The sequence below is a fragment of the Schistocerca americana genome, chromosome 6 (assembly GCF_021461395.2).
Source record: "Schistocerca americana isolate TAMUIC-IGC-003095 chromosome 6, iqSchAmer2.1, whole genome shotgun sequence".
Classification (NCBI taxonomy): domain Eukaryota; kingdom Metazoa; phylum Arthropoda; class Insecta; order Orthoptera; family Acrididae; genus Schistocerca; species Schistocerca americana.
Genome location: NC_060124.1, coordinates 455,319,994 through 455,345,046, shown reverse-complemented (window position 1 = coordinate 455,345,046; position 25,053 = coordinate 455,319,994). Strand labels below are relative to the sequence as shown.

The window sequence follows — 25,053 nt, the reverse complement described above, 5'->3', positions numbered from 1 at the left end:
TTACGATTTTTTTGGGTTCACCATTGCTACATACCACTAAAGGACATCCAGAAAGTGATGCATCAGTATCTTCGGGCAGCAGGAACAGATTTCCACAGTAACGGAATTTTCTAACTAGCACAAGGGTTGGAAGGATGTGTGCAGAAAAATCGAGAATATACAGAGAAATAAAATAGAACTCTGCAGGTTGAAATGAACATCATTTGTCAAAAAAATATTCATAACAAAGGATGCTTCGTGTCTCTAAGGTGCTCGAAAAAGATAAAATAACGTCCTCGGTATCTTTCGTTACGACACGATTCAATAAATCTTTCGAGGGACTCATTCCTCTATTTTCAATAAAATTCTCGATATTTCCATAGCTAAGTGTTACGGCAGGGACAGCAGCCTTACATTTATTTCGAAACTGGTTTACTGCCAACGAAAGTATGAGCCCACTTATATGTTTATTAATTATTTATTACGTAAAGACCGCATCATATTAGCGGTATTCAAATTTCTGGTTTCCGCAGCAGACTACCACCTTCAGGCGTGATTATTCCACTACCAGTTTCATAGTGATGCGTAAAAATTGAAGTTATGCGTTCTCAACAGCATGAAGCCGTATAAAATACGTCATGAATTGTACATCGCGCCGTCAAAATTAAACAAACCCGAATAATCAGATTCAAACCATGCGGTTTCAGTTTCGAGAATACTTTATTTGTAATAAATAAAAGGTTGAAAGCAAACAAAGTAAACAAAATTTCTCATTTCAGTGTCAGCGACAGAGGAGATTATAAAGCAGAAAGTTACATTTAGTTTACACTGAAGATCCTGACTGTCATACTCGCGTTTCATCTGTCTTCGGTAACAACAATTTGAAATAATCCATAGCAGCGAAATTTTGCTTTTCCTCGGGACGTCATACACTATGTGATCAAATGTACAGGACACCCATAAAACATACGTATTTCATATTAGGTGCATTGTGCTGCTACCTACTGTCAGGTACTCCATATCAGCGACCTCAGTAGTCATTAGGCATCGTGAGAGAGCAGAATAGGGTGTTCCGCGGAACTCACGGACTTTGAATGTGGTCAAGTGATTGGGTTTCACTTGTGACTTACGTCTGTACATGAGATTTCCACACTCCGAAACATCCCCAGGTCCACTGTTTCCGATGTGATAGTGAAGTGGAAATGTCAAAGGACACGTACAGCACAAAAGCGGACAAGCCGATCTCGTCTGTTGACTGACAGAGACCGCCGACAGTTGAAGAGGGTCGTAATGTGTAATAGGCAGTTCCAAATTGCGTCAGGATCCACTGCAAGTACTATGACAATTGGGCGGGATGTGAGGAAACTTGGTTTCTGTGGTGTCACCGCCAGACACCACACTTGCTAGATGATAGCCTTTAAATCGGCCGCGGTCCGTTGGTATACGTCGGACCCGCGTGTCGCCACTGTCAGTGATTGCAGACCGAGCACAGCCACACGGCAGGTCTAGAGAGACTTCCTAGCACTCGCCCCAGTTGTACAGCCGACTTTGCTAGCGAAGCTACACTGACCGATACGCTCTCATTTGCCGAGACGATAGTTAGCATAGCATTCAGTTACGTCGTTTGCTACGACCTAGCAAGGTGCCATAGCATTTGATATTTATCTTAAAGCATGTACAGTCAAGAGAGATGTTCTACAATTGTGGATTAAAGTTAAGCATTACAGCCACTGCGTGCGTTTTTCTAAGTTCTCATTTCCTTGTAATGTTCCAGACCTCACGCCAGCCTGCGTGAGCTTAACGCGTGCCTTTCGGCTACCTCCGAGTGGCTTGACTGTCTTGCCACGCCACTACAGTTTCCGTGGTCGAACAGATGCTCATAAGCCACACATCACACTGGTAAATGCCAAACGACGCCTCGCTGGGTCTAAAAAGAGTAAATATTGGACGATTGAACAGTGGAAAAACGTTGTGTCGAGTGACGAATCACGATACACAATGTGGCGATCCGATGGCAGGGTGTGGGTATGGTGAATGCCCAGTGTACGTCATCTGCCAACGTGTGTAGTGCCAAAAGTAAAATTCGGAGGCGGTGGTGTTGTGGTGTGGTAGTGTTTTTCGTGGAGGGGGCTTGCACACCTTGTTGTTTTGCGTGGCACTATCACAGCACAGCCCTACATTATTGTTTTAAGCACCATCTTGCTTCCCACTGTTGAAGAGCAATTCGGGGATGGCGAGTGCATCTTTCAAGGCGATCGAGCACCTGTTCATAATGCACGGCCGATTAGTTACTCAACAATAACGTCACTGTAATGGACTGCTCTGCACAGAATCCTGAAAAGAATTCTTCAGAAAACCTTCGGGATGTTTTGGAAAGCCGACTTCGTGCCAGGCCTCACCAACTGACATCGATACCTCTCCTTAGTGCAGTACTCAGTGAAGAATGCGCTGCCATTCCCCAAGAAACTTTCCAGCACCTGACTGAACGTATGGCTGCGAAAGTGGAAGCTGTCATCAAGGCTAATGGTAGGCCAACAACATAATGAATTCCAGCATTACCGATGGAGGGTGCTACGAACTTGTCAGTAGGTTTCAGCCTGGTGTCCGGATACTTTTGATCACATAGTGTATACCTAAACGTCAGCGACATACTAGCCTGTAAGAAAACAGTGAAAATTATCAGTCACTAACACAAAAGAATTCCTCAATATTCTTCGAAGGCTAGGCGTTAGAGATTGTATCCAGTATTGTGGAAATTACTGATTTTAGTTACAAACTAAGACACCAGCAAACATGAGAATCTTACATAGTTTGCTCCACTTGGATTTTATGTTCTGCTTCTAAGACACTGGTTTAGATCAATGGGGTTACATACTGAGGAGGACGTATTCCACTGCGAAATGCAAATATATCGTCGATTCCACCTCACATACGGCGAGTGACGGGTTCTCTCGTGAAGTGGTTGGACGCGCAAGTGTGTTCGGCGCGGAGTACGCGCCTCGCACACCGTTAGACGTAAACTAACGAGTGCACTTGCTGTAGGTAACGTAGGTTCATCCAGGCGTGAACACCGTAGTTATGGTGCTCAGTCAATCGCCAGCGTCGGACATGTTGCCATTGAATCAGGGAGAGTGCTCCACCAATAAATACTCCGGGACAACGCATTCCAAGTTGAACATGTCACCTGTAAAAAAAACTAGTTAAAGGGTAAAGTTCCTCATTGTGAAACACCCGAATTGGCGACTAATGTGTTTAAGGAGAAGGAAGCTGTACTAGGTGCCCCATTAAAATTAAAATCCACATTAAAACAAGTACCTAAAGCAACTGATGTATCGTTCAATTCGATTCGCGGAATCAAGAGAGAGCTCTAAACGATCCAGGCAGATGAATCATCGACAGTTTTCGTAGATCATAAAAAAAGGCCCAGAAGATTTTGGAAGTCCAGTTTAGATAGTTTTAATGAGCAAGTCGTTCGCTGCATGATCAATAATTTCTACATTACAGATAAAAAAAAAGACCCACTTCAAAGAAATTCATAAAAAATTAGGGATTTTAATACATTTTGTTGGATATGTAAACACACTTTGTAAAATTCGTAGCACTGTAGGACTTAAGAAAGTTTTCCAGCCGGCCGGTGTGGCCGAGTGGTTCTAGGCGCTTCAGTCTGGAACCGCGCGACCGCTACGGTCGCAGGTTCGAATCCTGCCTAGGGCATGGAAGTTGTGATGTCCTTAGGTTAGTTAGGTTTAAGTAGTTCTAATTTCTAGGGGACTAATGACCTCAGATGTTGTGTCCCATAGTGCTCAGAGCCATTTTTTTGAAACTTTTCCAGGAACAAAGAGGTATTAGGGCAGAACGAATTGCTCACTAAAAACAGTATCCAAGAGTACAGGTGTGAGTGTCGTCCATTTATCTCTATGGACGAGACACATGTTCACACTTTTCACACAGCGTCGTACGAATGGCGCGACAAATCACTAAGGGGTCCGCTTATACCCGTTTGGAAGGAATGCCGCATTATCATCAACAATTCTGGCGGGGAAGACGGTTTTGTACCGAATGCCTACGTAAGGCTTAAATGTAGCCAGAAAATAAGGATTTATCACAATCGTACTGACCTCTGAAATTGTGAATAGAGGGTCAAGTGGAGATCAGTATCTAATCTACCACCTTATATTGTCCTCGTTTCACGTAACGACCTTTACCACAGGAAGCGCTTACCCCTACTCGCGCATCAACCTCCACGAGTAGAGAAGTGAAATCCCTGTTAACAGGGAAAGGAATTCCTTTCCACATGGACGAGCTGAGACCCCTTGACTGATCAAAATGAACAGAATCACAATGAGCAAACGAGACGACGTCACTTATAAAATAGGTAGTATTTTAACCGAACGTCTTACTGTGTTACGACGTTCTCCATACTACCCACAAGTGAATCCTACAGCGCTGTTATGGGTAAGAATCGAGAACGGCATTTTTGTACTTGATGTGACTTTCAGAATGGACACATTATTAACACTTATAGATGAAAAAACTGCTTCCACAATAATAGAAGACTGGAAGAAACGCCGTGAGCACATAAAAAAATTGAAGAGCATTATATTGCAAGTGAAGATTTACTGGACTAAGGGCTGGAGTTGATAACAAATGTGGGAAGAGGTACACACAGTCATAGTGATGAAGCAATACTAATCCCGCCAGTGCAGATGAAAGTGAATCAACTGAGACTGACAGTGGAAGTGAAACAGAGATGGCTGCTGCAAATGAAGAGACTTCTTGTGGATCACTTGCTAAATATGTTTTGTAACTGTAAATAGCGACAGTGAAAGATCCATAGTATTATGTCAAGCGATGAACTGTATTATTTGTAATGTGCAGTTGCATTTGCAATTATTCATAAGATCTGTGAGCGTCCTCTTAACCATTATGCTATTGTCACGACCAAACTGTACACATTAGATGGCTATCCTGCAAAATAAATCCGCTTGCGTTTCCTTATGTATGCTCGAGCCGCCTCTACGCCTTCTGCTAGCAATCCTTTTGCAGTACCTCTTCCCTTTCCTTGCATTCCCCTTCTGCGCATACGAGTGTCGTCAGTTCGCATGAAGTGTAGAGAAAGCGACTGCTGTCATAAGGTATAGCCTCGTCTTACACCTGCCACGGCCGTTTGTGTGCGAATAGCACCCAAACTGGCGGTAATTCCAAGCCGTGGGAGGTTGACTTGATACAAGTCGATACAGGTGAATACACGAACATTGTGAAGTTCCGTAGTTCCTAGTGTAATAATGATGACATATAAACTGTACCGTGTTAGAGGCAACTCTGTGAAAGTGAATTACAAACCCAGAAATAATGAGCTACACACCCAGTGTGACTAAACGTAGAGTTATTAAGTTACGAAATCATAAAATCATACCTTTTTTGTTTTAAAATACCGTATCTATGACATTTAACGACAAACAATAAGAATCGTAACAGTCAGGGAGATACAGAAGGATCACAGTGGTCAACCTTCATCACCTGACCTGTTCACAGCTATTGCTCCACATCGCCCGGCTCAAACTTCTTACAGATGTCACTAACGACTTGCTAACATAAGTATAAAAGAAACATTGGTTAGATTTGGTGTTTTGCTGGAGTTGAGATTTTGTATACATTTCTGTGCTTATATTGAGAGTTAAATACACAACAGCTGAAAAACCTCAGTTGCTGCCATGAATCGGTAAACAACTTATTTGGGAACCAACGAATAGAGGAGTGAATTTCGATGAAATGATTATGTTTGGTTTTGTATCAACATGTTACACACGTTCATATCGTCAAATGTATGAAAACAGTACGTTATGTATATATTACGCGTCGTAGCTATCTAGCGTTTAGTGTCGATAGATACAGAATTTAAGCACATGTATTCTTGTAGTTATTTATAGAGGGTGATTCGAAAAATGTTTGCAAACTGACATGGCACATCGGGCATACAACAAGGATCAGTGACCACATAGGAACTAGGTATCGCAAAGGGCACCCAGGGCTACTAACTGACGGTATATTAATGATTTTTACTTATGGACCGTCTGACAGCAACTGAATACTAAATGACGTTGAAATTATGTAGACACTTGCTACAAATAGACTCCCACTACAGGAGATGCTCATTTAAAGTTTTACCAGATTCACTGAGACACACCTGCCATCGAGCGCTCCGTTGAATGGTGCACGGTCTCAAAGATACCTGGTGTATCTCGAAGACATCCTGCTGCTGCAACAGTCCTGTCCACTAGGTCCTCCAGAGATATAACTCATGTTCCATACACAGAGCCCTTGAGAAACCCCCGACAGGAAAAAAAAAAAAAAAAAAAGATTGAGAACAGATCGGGTCATCATGATAGTCATGCGACTGGACCATCGTGACCAATCCAGCGACAGGGAGAGTTTGCCCGCTGATGTGCCCTCATTTGTCTGCTGAAATGCGCGGGGGCTCTGTCGTGCTGCAATAGAGTGCAGAGACGAATAATCATGGAAACATTATTCTGCAAGTCCGGCAGAACCTACCGCAGGAATACGAGATACGTGCGACCATCAAGTCTATCCGGAAGAATGTGCACCTAAATTAAACATTCTCCGACGATGGCAGCGCACATGTGACACTGGAGCTCTTTCATTGTGTTTGCAACCAGGATCATGCTAACGATCAACTGGAATATAATATGAAGGTATGTGGTCTACCCTTAGACTGAGTAGTAAATTTTCTCCTTGATCACATACTGCTCCAGGCCACACACGCAGTCGGGGCCAGTAGTATCATACGAGTATATTACCAAGAAATTAATCGTTACTGTACCTTATAATTAAACTTTCAAACTGCTGTAGAAATAGCACCACTGGTCAGAATAACGTCAAACTGCAACGGAATATTATCTGAGAAAGGGGAAAACGTATGGCAAAATAAAAGTAGATAGTTACAGCACGTAGCAATAGATGGCGCTGTAAGCATTATAATTTAATAGCGGTCGAGTGCAAATTACAAATGAATCATACAACAATGCCTAAGTTGTACGTTTGACGTTAAAAAAACTGTACTACTCAGTGTGCATGGGCGTACAGGTGTGATATTGTTAGTTACGTAAGCCCACCCACCACGGTAGGGTGATATCACATCGGATGGGAAAATCGGTTTTTAATTGTCCTGAGTCTAAGAACCGCCTAAAAAGCATAAATCACATCGGTATTTTGTCCTAAGGCCAAAAACCGCATAAAAAGCATCAATCAAAATCAAATCGGATTATTAATTGCCGTGTGACTGGTGCAAAACATGTTCAATATGCTGTCCACCGTTTTCTGCAATACGTTAAAATCGAGAAACAGCATGTTCCACAACTGATCGAAGTTTTTCCAAGGTCACGTTTAGAATGTGTTGCGCAATGCGTGCCTTCAGTGCAGCTAAGTTTGCAGTCGGAACACAGATCACAACATCTTTCAGATAGCCCTACACCCATAAGTCACAAGGACTAAGATCAGGTGATCGGGACTGCCAGGCTGTAGGTAAATAGCGGCTGATAATGCTAGCATTTCCGAAATGGTTCTTCAGCAGCTGCTTCATTGGATTTCCAATGTGCGGAGGTGTGCCATATTGCATAAAAATGATCCCATCCACACATACACGCTGTTGGAGAGCTGGAATGACGTGGTTGCGCAAAAAAACACTCATAACGCTAACCAGTCACGGTAGAGGTAACAGGACCGGAAACACCTGTCTCTTCGAAAAAATATGACCCTATGACAAATGATGCCGTAAGCCCTCACCACACGGTGACCTTTTCAGGAGGAAGTAGTACTCTTTGATTTGCGAGTGGACTTTCCGTTGCCCGTATTCGACAATTCTGTGTATTGACGTATCCTATCAGATGTAAGTGAACTTCGTCTGTCCTGAAATCTTCCACGGCCGATCGGTATCCACTTCCACGCGAGCAAGAACTTCTAAAGCACAGGTCCCTCTTGCTGGCAGGTCAAAAGGAAGCAACTCGTCCACATGGGTAATTTCGAATGGATAACAAAGAAGGATGTTTCGCAGGATTTTACACGCCGTGCCCATGGGTATGTCCAGTGTTTGGGCAATTCTCCGTGCACTACACGTTTGCACACCACGCTCGTCTCCTCCTGCAATGCCGTGGCCACTGCTTCCACTGACGTCGCATCAGTTCGTTTGCTCCCTCTACTAGGTTGCACTCCATAAGAAACCGTCTTTTAGAATTTCCTAATCATTTTCTCCAGACCCACGGCAGTCATCGCACAAACACCTTTTCTCAAATCCGTCAGTGTCTGGAACTTCTGCAGAGCGACTTGTGCACAGTAACTATTCCTGTAATACAACTTTACAAGCGCCGGCCGAAGTGGCCGTGCGGTTAAAGGCGCTGCAGTCTGGAACCGCAAGACCGCTACGGTCGCAGGTTCGAATCCTGCCTCGGGCATGGATGTTTGTGATGTCCTTAGGTTAGTTAGGTTTAACTAGTTCTAAGTTCTAGGGGACTAATGACCTCAGCAGTTGAGCCCCATAGTGCTCAGAGCCATTTGAACTTTACAAGCAGAGTGCGATCCTGCATTGAGGCAGACATGGCGAACGTCGCAGACGCGAAAGGAGGAAAAGCTGTGTACCAGGCGTGTTTATACCAACTTCAATGGGTCGTGCGCATGTCAGGTGTTTTCATTTACGTATCCTGACACATACAATGCCATCTATTGATCAATTTTCAAACTATTATTTCTGCCATACGTTTTCCCTATTCCGTTGCAATTTGATGTCATTCTGATCAGTGGTGTTATTTCTACAGAGTTTTGAAAGTTTAATAATAATAACCCTGTACATTTTTCAATCTCTGGCACCTCATTCGCGCTTTTTTGCTTTCTACAGCTTCTCCAAGTAAAGTGGACATAATTCCCTGATGTCCTAACTCATGCTCCATCATCTTGACCTTTCCCGTATTTCATACATACTGCATCCCTCATCGACACTCCGCAGAACCTCCATATTTATTGCCTTATCAATCCATCTAATTTTCAGTATCCCGTAATAACTCATAAACTCTTATATTTCCTTCGTTTTGGAGTTTCCAAAATTCGTGTCTCATTTCCACAATGATACGTTCACAACACACATTCCCAGAAATTTCTCTAGCAAATTATGGCCTGTATATCTTATTACAAAGCATCTGTTGGCGAGAAATCTTTTCTTAACATGCTTCTTGTATCCACCTCCTGAACAATTTCTTTTAGTTCAGGCTTGTTTCCTATAAAGCTCGTAGTACCAAAAATTTGTGAAATATAGTGACTAGAGGCGTGGAGAGATTTAACTAGTTTACAAAACGAGTGGGATAGGACTCTGTTTCAACTCTTTACATTGTATACCAGTCATCACACACAAAAATTGGAATGTATTACAATTGTACAGTTTTTTTTCAAACCTTCGGCTCTTTGAACAGTGTCATACCAAGTTCTTCGATGCGACATCTCTACGTTATGACAAGATTAGTTATGAAGGGCGCTTCCGGTGTAAGCTCTAAAAGGTTGCCTAGAGCATTCTGTTTTTATACTGAGGATTGACAACGCTTACGAAGATAGCTTGGGGCGTTCGTTGAACTGACAAATATCGCACTTATTAATCTTGTTATCTTTGTTTTTCCCTTTTTTTTAAGGTTTATGTCGAACTTTAAAATTTCGTTAGCAGAACTTAGCAAAATTCATCGAATCGAACGACGAGCGTATTACGTCGGTTAATTTGGTATCAAGAGTGACAGAATACAGGGAGCGAAAGGTTATTCACAGTTTACATAGAAACCAGAGTGTAGTCATAAGTATTTAAGGATAAGACCTGGAAGCATTGGTTAAGAGGGGTGTGAGATAGCATTGTAGCCTACTCCAGTGTTATTCAGTCTGTACATTGAACAGGCTGAGAAGGAAAGTCCATGGAGTGGAAATAAAAGTTATTAAGTTTGCCAGTGACATTTTTCTCAAAGAGGTGAAGGAGCCTACAACAGCAGTTGAACGGTATGGCTAGCGTCTTCGAAAGAGGTTATTAGATGAACGTCAACAAAATTAAATGAAGGGTAATGGGATACATTCGAATTAAATACGGCTTTGATGAGGGGATTAGTTTAGCAAATGAGACACTGAAAGTGGTGGACAAGTTTCGGTATTTGGACAGAAAAATAAGCGATGGTGGCCGAGGTATGGGGGATATGAAAAGCAGACTGCCTATAGCAAGAAAAGCATAAAATACTTGTTAATACGGATTACAAATTGGGATTTTGTGATGTATTTTCTGGAGATAACCGGGTACGGAAGTGAAATGTGGACGGTAAAACAGTTAAGACAAGAAGAAAAAAGCTTATGAAGAATGGTGGTACAGAAGAATGCTGAAAATTAGGTGAGTAGATGGAATAACGAATGAAGACATGTTGCATCGAATTGAGGAAAAAATTTTTGTGGCACAAATTGACTAAAAGAAGGGTTCGATTGTCAGGACACATTCGAAAGCATGAAGAAATTGTCAGTTTGGTAATGGAGGAAATTAGGTGGGTAAACTTATAGAGGGGGCAGAAATTCGTACGCAGCAGGCAGGTTGAAACGGATGTAGGTTGCAGTAGTTATGCAGAAAAGAAGAGGCCTGCCCAGGATAGACTAGGATAGAGAGCCATATCAAACTGGTATTTGGATGTAAGCAACAACAACACGAACGTGAGAACGAACAGGCCCTTGGTTTAAGAATTTGAGACTCACTGTGCATCACCATTTTATGCTTTTCCATCTGGTGAGATATTCTTGATTACGCAAAACATTAACCAGTCTTGTGTACATTTCCTCCCGTTATTTGAACTCGGGGTTCGAAGTTGAAGACAGTGCTGGGCTTATTTCAGCTCAGTTTTCTTTCTTTTTAATTTGTATTGGTACTACCTTAGTAAATTACTCTAACGTTCTCCATCTCCTCGTTAACGTTCTTTGTCTTTTGTTTTATGTTGTTGTTTTACCAACATGATGCGCCACCACAAAGCGACATGTAATCGTTGGCTAACAAACGTATCTTGGGTGTTTAGTAATGTGCTTTTCAGCCGTTTACTGGGCTGCTACTGTCCCCTTTCTATAATTTCGTGGCTTATCCTTGTCTTACGCGCAGGGGCAACACAAGCATAGCTGTGAAAAACAGAAGGCTCAGGAGCAGAGTAGCACAAAGAATAACGATATTAAAATAAAAGGGTAAAACATTGTTCCAAGTATAATGTTCACAGTAGAAGAAAGCTCCCATCAAAATATTTGTTGTACTACTGTATTTTTCCTGTGTCTCTGCAGCATCATGTGTGGAGTTCCTACTGGAACAAGCAAAACTCATCGGACTGGAATGCAACGTGGTCGAGCTGGTTCCTGGTAAACCTATAGTGGTGATGCGGTGGGAGGGCACGGATCCCAAGCTCTCTGCTGTGATGCTCAACTCGCACATGGACGTGGTACCGGCCAGGGAGGTGAGTACTCAGCAGACGTACCAGCGCATAGGCAACCGGTATATAACCGCGGAATTTGCTATTCCCATGTGATCTTAAACTTACTCAATTTTTGTGATTGTGTCTAAAATAACACCGTCCAGTTTCTCGGCATCGCACTATACTTACATAGACATGTATTTTAGCACGTCAGTGGCGCGCTTGGAGGAGGTTGTATCTTACTACTATTAGGAACCATCTGTCCTACATCATATTAATACTCGGCAAGGAAATGTTGTTATAGTGGTCAGCCCCAACAATGGCTTCGTGTAACATTCCACGGTAGACTATCCTATGCATACCTGTTTACCTGTGATACCTATTGCCTTTTACACGCTTGCCTTTTACACGCTTGCCTTTTACACGCTTGCCTTTTACACCAATTTCAACCCGATTACTGCTGTCAGGCCTTCATCGTCCTCTACAATTTTTAGCCCTCCGTTGCAAACTAACTGATCATTGCTGCCTCTCTATCAACCGAGCCGTTCTTTTCCTCAAGTTGTGCCGTGACGCTCATTTCTCCCCACATCGATGCACTACCTCTTCAATAGTTAACTGATCTACTCAATTAATATTCAGCATTCATCAATAGCACCATATTTCTAATCCCTCTATTCTCTTTTGTGTTCTATTCCACTTCGGTGCAATGCTACGCTCCAGACAAATAATTCAGAAAAAAAGCTCCTACCACTTTTAAATTTATAGTGATCAATCTGAGTATCCGGCGTTGCCCGGATATGTATGTATTCCAATTTTTATCTTCTCCTACCCTTTCTCGCTGTCCATCTCTCCGCCCACGCTCTGTCAATCTGCTAATTCCCTCTCCCTTTCTGTCAACCTCCTCCACTCCCACTCTCTGTCCACCTCTCCCTGATCGCTCTCCGTCCATTTGCTCAGGCCCGTCTGTCAATCTCTTCTTTCCCCTTTTTGCTCCATCTCTCTCCCCTATGTCTCCACCTCCTGCCCCGACTTTCTCTGTCCATGTCTTCTTCCCCTCTGTGTCCATCTTCTCCTTTCTCCTATCTGTCCTGCTCTTCCTCCCCTCTTCCCTCTCCGCGTTATCAACACCACAACAATAGGATGAAATGATAATTAAACCAAGACCCTACGCTGTCGATAGGCAGATACCATCTTCATATAGTTAAGGCTAACTGGCCATTGACCTTCTTCTTCTGTGCGGATGCACATGTATTACTCGAACTCTTACGGGACCCGGTAAGATTGTTTACCGCGAGTAACGAGTGTAATGGGCAGAAGCACTACGATTGTAGTGTGTGGACGTTAAGTTACGAATGTGGCTCTCACGGGGAGAGTGCAAGGGATAAGTCCCTGCAGTCGCACTATCATCTTGTAACGTGCGCGTGAGGGCACAAAATACACTTTAATGCCTGTACTATGGTAAGTGAGTGGGGTTTACCTTACGAGGCACGATTTTTGTATAGATATTGACCACGTGTACCTGAATGGTGGCAAATCAGACTTACACCCACTCTGTAATAACAATGATACGTCAAGTAAGTCCGAAATGCAACTATACGTCAGGACGGACAAGAAACAAAACAGCAGATGCTACCAATTTGTTAATAATACGGTCACCAGCCTAATTAGGCATTAACTGAGTTTCTTCCCTGTACAAGTTGATGTACATTCATGCAAAACAACACGTAGTAACACTGCATAATATAGTAAATTTTAGAACCAGAAAATCTATTGAACTGATAGTTTCACTTTCTGTACTGATATGGAAAAACCATGAATACATAACACTACACTATAATGTATACTACCAAACTTCGTACTGTCTATTGATCTGATTAAAATCGGGCATAGGTTACCCTAGAAATAGCAGTTTGGGGCCACACACAAAATGTCAGTTTTGATAAAGATAAAACACTGATAACTTTTGACATATATATTGACTTTAACTTTTGCTAGTCAAACCAATTTAGAACACTTCAGAATTCAAATGAATAAAAAAAAGGGAGGGGGGGGGGGGGGGACCTTGAAACTGTTGTGATCACTGTATAAAAAAAATTGATTACTGAAATTATTATGCGCTCAAGATTTCCAGTATGTGAGTTACTACTCTTTTTTATCTTATTTCCTACTCATTTAAATACCTTTATATCTGTTTCGAAATAATTAAACTTAATTACTAAATCAATATTAAAGTTATCTTCCAACTTTATCAGACCTTCGTTATTCATTTACTGGTTAATTAACAAAACAGTTCTTTAAACACGATTCTAACATAGTTAGGTCTGCAAGTAATTATTATTAACACAAAATTTAATTTTTCATTTCGGGACACTCGGATTGCACAACATTTGGAGAGGACCCTATCTAGGTTAGTTGTGAGGATAATTAGATGATAGGAAAGTTCTGGTAAAATTTAAGTTGTGATTGAACAGTATGGAACAAAAGTAACACTGGTCCATACGAATACAGTACTAAAAATTTCAACCTGTTCGTATCGATGCGGCGGTTGGCAGGCGGCGAGATGGCGAGGCACGAAGCACACATACAACCACAGCTATGGCTCTTGACGTATCGGCACTTTATTTCTTCATAGCGTCGCAATACTTTTCCATTTAGTGCCTATGGAATTTTGCCATGCTGTATGGGCGTTGGAACGGCATACCCGAGGCTCAATGAAACTACGTCTTCCAGGAGAGCCTCCTCGCTCCAGAACGTGTTGCTCAGACCAATGCCAAACTCCAACTACTACTGCTGAGCCCGTTGTGCCATGCAGCGCCCGTGTGCATTTTCCCGCGCTCGCCTGCCATCCACCTTGTACCGCTCCCTTACAGGCCGGGTATTCACCCGAGGTTTTGCATTCTACATATCCCAACACATTGCCTACCTATGGACCAGACGCACAGTTACAATTTTAAACATCTTACAACAGTTTCAACGTTTCTTACTTTTCAATTCTGTTACAGTATTGCTTGACATTCGACATAAACATTAATATTCACATTGAAACTCGTTTATAGTTTTCCTAACACAATGACATGAAACAAAAAAGAAATGAAATCAGAACATTAATTACACAAGTTTTTCGAAAAATCAGGAAAAATTACTTATTTGTACAATAGTACAGCGTTGTTGTTGTTACAATCTGTGCCCTCGGTAACTCAGATGGATAGAGCGTCTGCCATGTAATCAGGAGATCCCGGGTTCGAGTCCCGGTCGAGGCACACATTTTCAACTGTCCTCTTTGATGTATAACAACGCCTGTCGACAGCGTAGAGTCTTGATTTAACTATAATTTCATTCTATAGAGCTGCATGGTCACCAATGGTATCGCCGGCCGAAGTGGCCGCGCGGTTCTGGCGCTGCAGTCTGGAACCGCACGACCGCTACGGTCGCAGGTTCGAATCCTGCCTCGGGCATGGATGTGTGTGATGTCCTTAGGTTAGTTAGGTTTAACTAGTTCTAAGTTCTAGGGGACTAATGACCTCAGCAGTTGAGTCCCATAGTGCTCAGAGCCATTTGAACCATTTGAACCAATGGTATCTGTTCTTTCGGACATGTCCGAAAGAATAGATATCATCTTCATAAAACAATAGGAGGTTGCTGGTTGTTCCCTGCACAGTACTGGTTTCCAGATAGTAAGTATTATGTGTACCAACTTTGGTTAAAGTCGATTCAAGGGTTTAGGAGGAGCTTCTTACCTGTGGCTTTGTCCGCATATGCACATGTCACATATGTTTAACATATTTCAAACATATCTGTACACATATTTCACCTGTGTCTGTAGCAGATTTCGACCAGCTCTTTTGTTTTCACGCAGCTCGATGTATATGACGTTATACATCCTGAACGATATGTTGTAAAATGATATAATTTTTCAGGTGCATCCAGTGGAATATTTGGACACTGTCTCAGAAAGTGTTCTGAATACAGTTATTAGTAAACAAGTGGTAAATTAAAAGAGCTTGTCTGAGGCGGCAGTTTTACTGCATAAATAGCGACAACATAGTAAGGGATTGACATTTTCCTTTCACTATTTAGTGGGATGTATGAGCGAGCAAATGTATTGAAAGGTTTAAAATTATGTGTAAAGTTTACTGCAATACACCAAGTGTTCCCATTAAGAAATACTGGAAGTATATAGCCCGGTTATTTGTGCGTGGTTAGCTACATGTATTTTTCATCCCCACCCGTTTGTAAAATAGTTGGTTCTTATCCACACAGACGTACTTTCCAGAAAGTAAGTAGTATCTTTACCAAGTTTCACTTTACCTAATACAATGGTTTAGGAAGATATATGTAAAGTAGATACTTACGTACACTTTTATAGTACGTGTAAATTTGTATTTCTCTTTGATTCAGAGCAAGTTTGTTCCTGCTATCCTACATTTTATGTCTTCTCTACTTTTTGCTATCCAGACAGCAAGACTAATATGCTATTTTCGGTCCATCATTTCCTAATCTAAATGCCTCAGCATCATCTAATTTAATTCAGTTGCACAAGATTTTAAAATCATGGCAGCCACAGCCTGGATATATCATTCTAAAAAGATAAGATCGCTTTAGCTGTTGTTGTAGTTGTTGTTGTGGTCTTCAGTCCTGAGACTGGTTTGATGCAGCTCTCCATGCTACTCTATCCTGTGCAAGCTTCTTCATCTCCCAGTAACTACTGCATTCTACATCCTTCTGAATCTGCTTAGTGTATTCATCTCTTGGTCTCCCTCTACGATTTTTACCCTCCACGCTGCCCTCCAATACTAAATTTGTGATCCCTTGATGCCTCATAACATGACCTACCAACTGATCCCTTCTTCTTGTCAAGTTGTGCCACAAAATCCTCTTCTCCCCAATTCTATTCAATACCTCCTCATTAGTTATGCGATCTACCCATCTAATCTTCAGCACTCTTCTGTAGCACCACATTTCAAAAGCTTCTATTCTCTTCTTGTCTAAACTATTTATCGTCCATGTTTCACTTCCATACATGGCTACATTCCATACAAATACTTTCAGAAACGACTTCCTGACATTTAAATCTATACTGGATGTTAACAAATTTCTCTTCTTCAGAAACGCTTTCCTTGCCATTGCCAGTCTACATTTTATATCCTCTATACTTCGACCATCATCAGTTATTTTGCTCCCCAAATAGCAAAACTCCTTTACTACTTTAAGTGTCTCATTTCCAAGCTTTAGCTGTAAGAAATTTGTATTTTGGCACGAACAGTCTAGCAGCATTTTACCTGCATGCTCATGTTCCGATCGAGAAAAGGGAATGTAGCGGACGTCAAACATAAAATACCATAGCATGCTCCCGTGATACTGTCAGTAACAATATCTGGTGAGCTAACGGGTATCCAATTAACAGAAATACTGATCAAAGAATACTGTGTGTTAACATTTAAGGGACAATGTCGTCAGTCCTCTAAGATAAATGTGTTGGGTCACTATTTTCTCGCGTGTTCTCACGTCTGTGGTACTAAGCTACTAATCCGGAACCCGAAACCCAGTACTAGCTGGGGTTACCTATCTAACGGCTTCCAGGAACAAGAAAAAATTTATTTTCAGTATTTCGAGCAATTATTGACCAAATTTAAAAATTTAAATTGTTTCTTAATCTACTCATTAAGACACATAATCCTTTATTAGGAGTTCAACACAGTACAGCAAGTATGACAGTTAGAAATTGAAGCAGGGTAACTGACGACGCTCAAATTCGTTGATTTCCTTCACCCAATGTTTCACAATGACGGTACTTGGAGACTTCCAACAAACTACAAGTACAGATTCATAACTTTTCTATACTTCACCTCGCTTGCATACGTAACGTTAAATATTTAATACATTAATGCATTTGTAAGGTAATCAGACTTTTAAACTGTTTCATACGTGGGACGTTGACTCTTTCAACAATCCTGGGTTTACTGGTGTCTCCTAAATCCAAACTGATCTTCCCTGAGGTCGGCTTCTGGAGGTCCTTCGATTCTTTGGTAAATAATTTGTCTTAGTATTTGACAGCCATAACTTATTAAACTGATGGTTGAGTAATATTCACATCTATCAGCATTTGCTTTCATCGGAATTCTGATTATTATGGAGATGGGGTTGGTTCTCCCATCTATCTGTATGGATGTCGAGAAATGTTGTCTATTTTTACGACCTATGTCTGTCAGTGCTCTGTCAGATACATGGAGCATTACCACACCTCCCATATCATTCTCACCTAATTCCCCTTCACCTTCCACCAAATTTCCCCTGTATTTCTTATTTCTTTTTTATTTTCTATAGCTCTTCTATTTGTTTCTTCCACCTTTCAGCCTTCCCTCCGTTGGTAACTACTGACTTGACGTTTGAGCTCTGGATGTTAGAGCAGCTGCAAGAATGGGAGTCCAGTGTCCCAAACCACCCGATGCAAACCGATATTTCAGAGATGCTACTCTGATGGGGAACATGCTGTGACTAGTATGTTACTACATTTAAAGAGTGCGGTACAGAAGACATGCTTGCTCCAATATTTTGTGTGGGTTAGCCTGTACAAAAGCGTGGGCAAATGGGGATGGGCAAATGGGGACTGAACACCATTCGTTGATGCACATTTGAATTACAGTTTATTAATATTACATTATCTCACATAAATCAGCACATTTAAAAGGATGACCCCCAAAACCAAAAAGTATAGTTAGCAATTTCTAAATTAACAGTACTACAAGCCAAATATTTAGGTATGATGAAACTGATCAAATATTTCTTACATTAGTGAGCATTTGAGAGTAAAATTACATAATTTCTACGACACAGGCTTTAAATAAAATCAAATAACTCTTAAAAAGTTTTAGCTATGCGTAACATAATGCACACGAACTCACAGTAATATCCAGTGCACCTTAACTTTGCTCATCCAGCGATAATTAAATCAATTTAAACTATGTTTTGAGGAAAGACGTATATAGATCCTGTAATAAGAAATTTGAAAATGAAACTTTTACGTATACAACAACCTTCACAAGAAATTGCAAGGTGAATTTTTTACAAAACATTCGAAGCAAACGTTTGGTATTCCAAGTGTTTCGCACTAGGTGGTAGGACCCGTGACATTCCACAAGAACGCGGCTCAGTAAACCAAATTAACTGGTTTCTGAAACATACACGAGACTATTATTACAAGTACAATAAAATTAACAATCGTGATGTAGCGTGGCAACAAATAATGGAATTTCATATTCTGGGGATTAGATTTAGTGATTAGCTGCATCCCTTCCTTCAATACCACTCTGTTTTATAATATAAGAGAGGACAATTAAAACAAGATTCCTGATACCACATGATATAGCAGAGAGCTACAATACGTTACTGTAATTTTTCTTCAATTATATGAAATAGACATTTTTTTGGCTGCAAGACCCGAATGTCGGTATTTATTAGACAATCCCATCAGTACTAAGAGAGTCCAGGGTAGTTCAACTCCACAAAGCTGGGAGCAACAACACAGATGGAGCGTTAAAAGTCACACAAAACTTTACGCTGCCCTTATCCACTCGTCTCACCAAAGATCAACGTAATTAGAGGGAAGTCTTTCCACGGGAGGCTGACTCGCGTCAAGCAAAGCAAATGATCGGAATAACAAAATGATGATTGGCAGACATAGGCTTCCCGCAAAGTTCCGTCCAGTTAACGAGCGTTACCCAAGTTAGCGCACCTGTCAAGACGCTCGGCTGGTGTAGCGTGTCATAATAGCAGTCGCAACAGCTCTGCCACACTGCTGAATGTAAGCAACAAATTCAAGCACCTCACCGGGTATTAAAGGAGAGACTTAAATTTGCAGCTTTGGCTTCCGTGGTGAATCACTGGGTAGAGCGGTGGCACAGACATCCGTTTGCAGCATTTGCCGCGTTGGAAAAGGCCCTCTTCCCGCGATACTACTAACTGTAGCGTAACGCGGCCCACACTCCTGCCGTCGAAAGCACAGCCAGCAGCCCCAGACCGCCAGGTGCTCCGCATGCTCCATATACGTTCCAGCTAAGAACCACGTGCTTCTCGGTGAACTGTCTGAAATAGAGGAAGTTCGCCAGAGACCTGTTAGCAGCTACCCGTGGACGCCCTCTAGGCAAGGATAATCGCACACGAAAGCCTGACGCGATAGGTCGATACACGGCTCAAATGGTATGTGTATGTAGGCACTGTATAGTTACGGTTATAATCATGGCTATTATTCAGCAACCGTATGCTAGTTTCAACATAGGATTAACAGCCAACCGCTTACAAATAACTGTTAGGTATACTGACCTAGGTTTCTACACCTACCAAGGGTGTCTTAAACGAATGAAATTTTGATAAATCGTAAAATTACATTGCTAAGAAGCAGTTATCAGAATTAGAGCAGCTAAGCGCAAGTCAAAAGTGAAATAAAACGTTCTGACCGTTGCGTTTTAGCAATTCAATATTACGCTTTATGAAAATTTCATTTTGATGAAGACACCCATAGTAGATGTCGAAACCTAGGTCAATGTACCTAGCATTTATTTGAAGCTGGTTGGCTGTACGACCCTATGTTGAAACATTGTATAATTTGTTGCATTGTTTTGGGGATCTGCTATTGATTTATTGTTTCAGGACCTCTGGGAACACGACCCATTTAGTGCCGAACTGGACGAGGAAGGGCGGGTGTTTGGCCGTGGATCACAAGACATGAAGCACCTCGCCATCATGCACATGGAGGCGGTGCACAGACTAAAGGCGCAGGGCGTCAGGCTGCGTCGCACTGTCGTCATCACCATGGTTCCTGGTTAGTACGAGCCTCTCCTGGCAATAGGATGATTCTGCTTACTAAGGGTAGTAGCTCACAACACAGGCGCATTCGCTTTAGTATAAGAGGAATACATCAGTATTTTTTCAGTGGATGTAAACTCTCAGAAAAAAACTACCACCACGAAGGAGTTATCCAAATTTCGCACAAATTGATATTCATACAGGTATCAATGGAAGATGCAAAACTGTTAACTTTTGCGGCCGATGAATGAACGTGTGACGCTTCAAAGCAATATCATCACGCAGGATAGTAAACAGGGGGCATGATCTAAGGCATAACGTCTTTGCAAATTTCATTCTGTGTACTCATTTGGACGGTGATTACACCTCGCAGACGAGCGCGTTAAAAGTATACGCATGCGAGGGGCGTTTGACAGTCCACGCAAAAATAAAAACTACTTATTTTTCAACATAGTCTTCGTTTAGACTTATACACTTCGTCCAACGCTGTTCTAATTTGTTGATCCCTTCCGAATAATAGGAATTGTCCAAGTCTGCTAAATAGCTATTAGCTGCTGCAGTCACCTCCTCGTTTGAATAGTCTTTGTCCCGCCATCCATTTCTTCAAATTGAGGAACAAATAGTAGTCCAAGGGTGCCAAGTCTGGAGAATAGGAGGGATGTGAAACGAGTTGGAATACTATTTGCACTAATTTTGCGACCACAACTGCTGAGGTGTGTGCTTGTGCATTGTCGTGATGGAAAAGGACTTTTTGCGGTTCAAACGCCGGCGTTTTTCTTGCAGCTCGCTTTGAAAACGGTCCCATAACGACGAATAATCTTCGCCTTTGATAGTTTTGCCCTTCTTTAGACAGTCGATGAGGATTATCTCTTGCTAATCCCAAAAGACAGTCGCCATAATTTTTCCAGCCAATAGATGGTCTTCGCCTTTTTGGTGCAGATTCTCCCTTGGTAACCCATTGTTTAGATTGTTGTTTGGTCTCAGGAGTATAGTAATGTATCCATGTTTCACCCACAGTGACGAAACTACGCTTAAAGTCCTGCGGATTCTTCCTGAACAACTCCAAACTATCCTTGCAACACTTCACACTATTCCGGATTTGGTCAAGCGTGAGCAATCGCGGAACCCATCTTGTGGATGGCTTTCTCATTTCCAAATGTTTATGCAAAATATTATGTACCCGTTCATTCGAGATTCCCACAGCACTAGCAATCTCACGCACCTTAACTCCTCTGTCATTCATCACCATATCAATGATTTCTGGAGTCGTAACCTCCACAGGGCGTCCAGAACGTTCAGCATCACTTGTGCACATATGGCCACTCCGAAAATTTTGAAACCACCTATAATCTATTCTAATCGAAGGAGGCAGAGTCCCGGTCTGTTTATCAAGCTTCTCTTTAGTTTCCTGAGGCGTTTTGCCTTTCATAAAGTAATGTTTAATCACCACACGAAATTCTTTTTCGTCCATTTTTTGACAATCACTCCACTTCCTTGATTCGCATGAACGCGAAACACAAAGAAATGGACCAATATGGCTGAAAATTGGTGTGCGTTCTTTCCAAACATGCTACTAACTAAAAATGACCTCGATACCCGACAGTGGTGCCATCTCTCGGACTTTGCATGGCCTTTTCAAACGCCCCTCGTATGTCAGCACTTGAGAGAGGACGTGTAGTTGGGCTCAAAGAAGCCGGTTGGAGTATGCGACGAATCTCTTGATATATCAATAGGCGCGAGACAGCGCTATTCGACGTTGCTGGTAGGAATGGGTGAACCATGGCTGAACACAGCATGAAGAAGGAAGCGATCGATCTAGAGAGACGACAGAACGTGAGGACTGGGCAACCTTAAGACAGGCACTCAGAGCCACAGATTCATCAACGTCGTCGATCCGACGTCCAACTGATCCTTGAGTGACCACAACGACCATTAATAGACGCCATAGAGAAAGGAGGCAGAGTTCACGGCACCCTTTTCGCCGACTACCATTGACCTCTGTACACCAACCAGTCCGTTTGCATTGGTGTCAGGCACATTTGGCCTGGAATCTCACTGATAGGAGTAGAATTGTATTCAGTGATGACCCCTGATGACGACCGAAGACGTATTGGGACACACGCCGGACAGCGGTGGAATACCAACCTGACGGTCGCTCGCCATACGGCCGGAGAGCCAGGAGTGATGGTCTGGGTTGGCATTTCGTTTCATAGCACGAACACTGTGGTTGTCACCCGCGGCACCCTTACAGCACTGCGGTACGTCAACGACATTCTCGACCACATTTGTTGCTCTTCGTGGCAAGTCGTCGTGGGTTTACGTTTCAGCATGGTAATGATGCCCACGCACGCATATGAGAGTTTCTACTGTTTGTCTTCGCGCTTTCCAAACCCTACCTCGGGCAACATATTCGCCATGTCCCCGACCCCGCCCCCCTTCCCCCTAACCCCTCCCCACCTAAATGAGAACATTTGGAGAATTATGAACAGGGCCCTCCAACCAGCTTGAGATTTTGACGCTATAACGCCACATTTGGATAGAATTTGGCATGATATCCCTCACGAGGACATCCAACAACTCTATCAATTGATACAAGTCAAATAACTGGTTGTGTAAGGGCTAGCGGTGCATCAAGGCGTTATTGGCTTGCCAATTTGTGAAGCTCTTTCTCTTGAGTAGCTCGTCCATTTTCTTACTGAAACTGTAATCATTTGTCTGCCTGTACAAGTACGAGATGTGATCAGAAAGGTACAGGAATTTGCGTTTTTCTTAGAGAATCTTTATTCATGGACCTTGAAATGCCCCTTCTTCACCCGCAGTACGGGTCAATAGAATAAATTGTGGAAATGTGTCAAAATAAGGGGCTAGCAGTTACACTCCAAAATACAACTTTATTCTTTGATCAAACATTACAAGTGAACAAAAAATTTTTTAAACACACAGCTTTAATCTTTGGGACTTAGTTATCAGCTGAAAGCCACTTTAATTTAAAAAACGGCTGAAGACCAGTAACTTAAAAAGCAAGCATAATCAGAAATTTAAAAGGCAAGCCTAATCTTGAAACAGCTCTTTAGTGAGGCAGAAGTAAACAAGTTAAATCAAATCGGCTGAAGGCCGAAGGCTTAAAAATACAAAATTTTTTGAACATGCCAATGGGCTTACGTGAAACAGTACCTTAAACTAGGCTGAAGGCCTTAAGAGTGAAACAACTCTAATTTAAAACACAAAATTGGCTAGAAGCCCTGCAAGTACCAACAACAAGAAGAAATTAAAGAAAAATAAATCAGTACACACAAGGGCGCCCAGTTGTTCGACGGTCTGCCTGTAACTCCAACACTAACGCTTGCTTAGGTGAGACAGGCAGTCGGGCCAACCATTCACGATCCGACGACAACCCAACGACCGACAGACAACAAACAAATGATCACGATCAGTTCCGCTCAACACTTGCACTAAAACTCAAACGATGATAACAGAATAGACTGTGGAACAACACCCAGAACGGATCACAGACAACCCATAAGCGGTGGACGACCCAAATACACGTTGTCTAATCAGACGATCGACCAAATGGTCAAGCAAGGTCGGTGCCAGTCTAACGTGTGTGTCGCCAATAATCGGGCGAGTGATGGCTATCCTATTCTTCCTCGCCACTCCACGCCAACCGAACATTTCTGAGCAAGTTCCCCGACAACCTTTAAATAACCTGTCAGTCAAACCACATGAACTACACACAAACATGGACTGAGCAAAACATGGACGGATCACGAGTTGGCACACACAGCCAACCCATAAGGGATCGTCGGCCAAATATACGTCGTCCGACCAGACGACCAGCCGATGATCAACCAAAGTCGTCCCCCACTCATATCATGTGTGTCGGCAATCATCGGCGAGTGATGACTATCCGTGCCTCCTGGCGCTGCATGCCCCACTGGTGCTACAACGCGACTGCGCCAACCGACCAACTGCTACACAATCGCACGGAGATAGCACTAAAATAACTGGGCAGTCGACATCACAGGCTACACACAATTTCACAAACCCATGGACGAAGAACTGCTAAAGCAGTGTCTGTGCAATCACAAGGACGAACCACGAGCTGAGAGACGCACCGCCGACCCATATGCGATCGGTGACCAAATACACGTCGTCCGGTGAGACGACCAGCCGACGATCAACCAAGACCGTCCCCACTGAAGCGATGTGTGCCGGCAGCGGTCGGGCGAGTCATGATGGCTATCCGAACCTCATTGCTGCTCCAACCCGACCGAACTTCTGCCGTGTCCCAACTGTCCGACTGCCAGATCTGAACCCGACTGCTGGCGCGTTCCAACTCGTTGGGTGACACACGACGACCAGGAAGTATCAGCAGCCCAGCAAAGATAATAAGGCAGGGCCTATATCGATAAGCGCTGCTGTTGCCGCTCACGGACAGGCAAGGCAGCAATTCAGTGACACCAGTAATTGAAAATTAACATAACGAGGCGGCATTACGGTAAAAGCAGAGTGTTGAAAAAGAGATGGTACAAACACGAGCCTCGCACGGCTCAGGCCTTTGGATATAATTCACGTGTCTCAGTGTTTTTTCCAATCTTGGACGCACCTCTGGAACTCATTTTTCGTTGTGGTGTGCAGTTCCTTTAGCGATTCTGTTTTTATTTCATCAGTGGTGGTAAAACTACGTCCTTTCAGGGTTCTCTTCAGCCTCGGAAATAGAAGTAAGTTGTAGGGTAGGGGGCCATGTCTGGCAAATGGTGGCTGAGGCAACATAGCGATTTTCTTTTTTGCTAAAAAATCTGGA

At 42.6% G+C, this 25,053-nt stretch overlaps 1 protein-coding gene across 1 annotated transcript in view; it reads left to right on the top strand.

Annotated features, from left to right (window-relative positions):
• Positions 1-25,053, top strand: part of LOC124619754 (aminoacylase-1-like) — a 118,275-nt gene that overhangs the window by 29,598 nt on the left and 63,624 nt on the right. The window contains exons 2-3 of the mRNA XM_047146332.1: positions 11,320-11,489; positions 20,094-20,265. Of these exons, the coding sequence (XP_047002288.1) occupies positions 11,320-11,489; positions 20,094-20,265 (342 nt within the window). The remainder of the gene's footprint in view (positions 1-11,319; positions 11,490-20,093; positions 20,266-25,053) is intronic.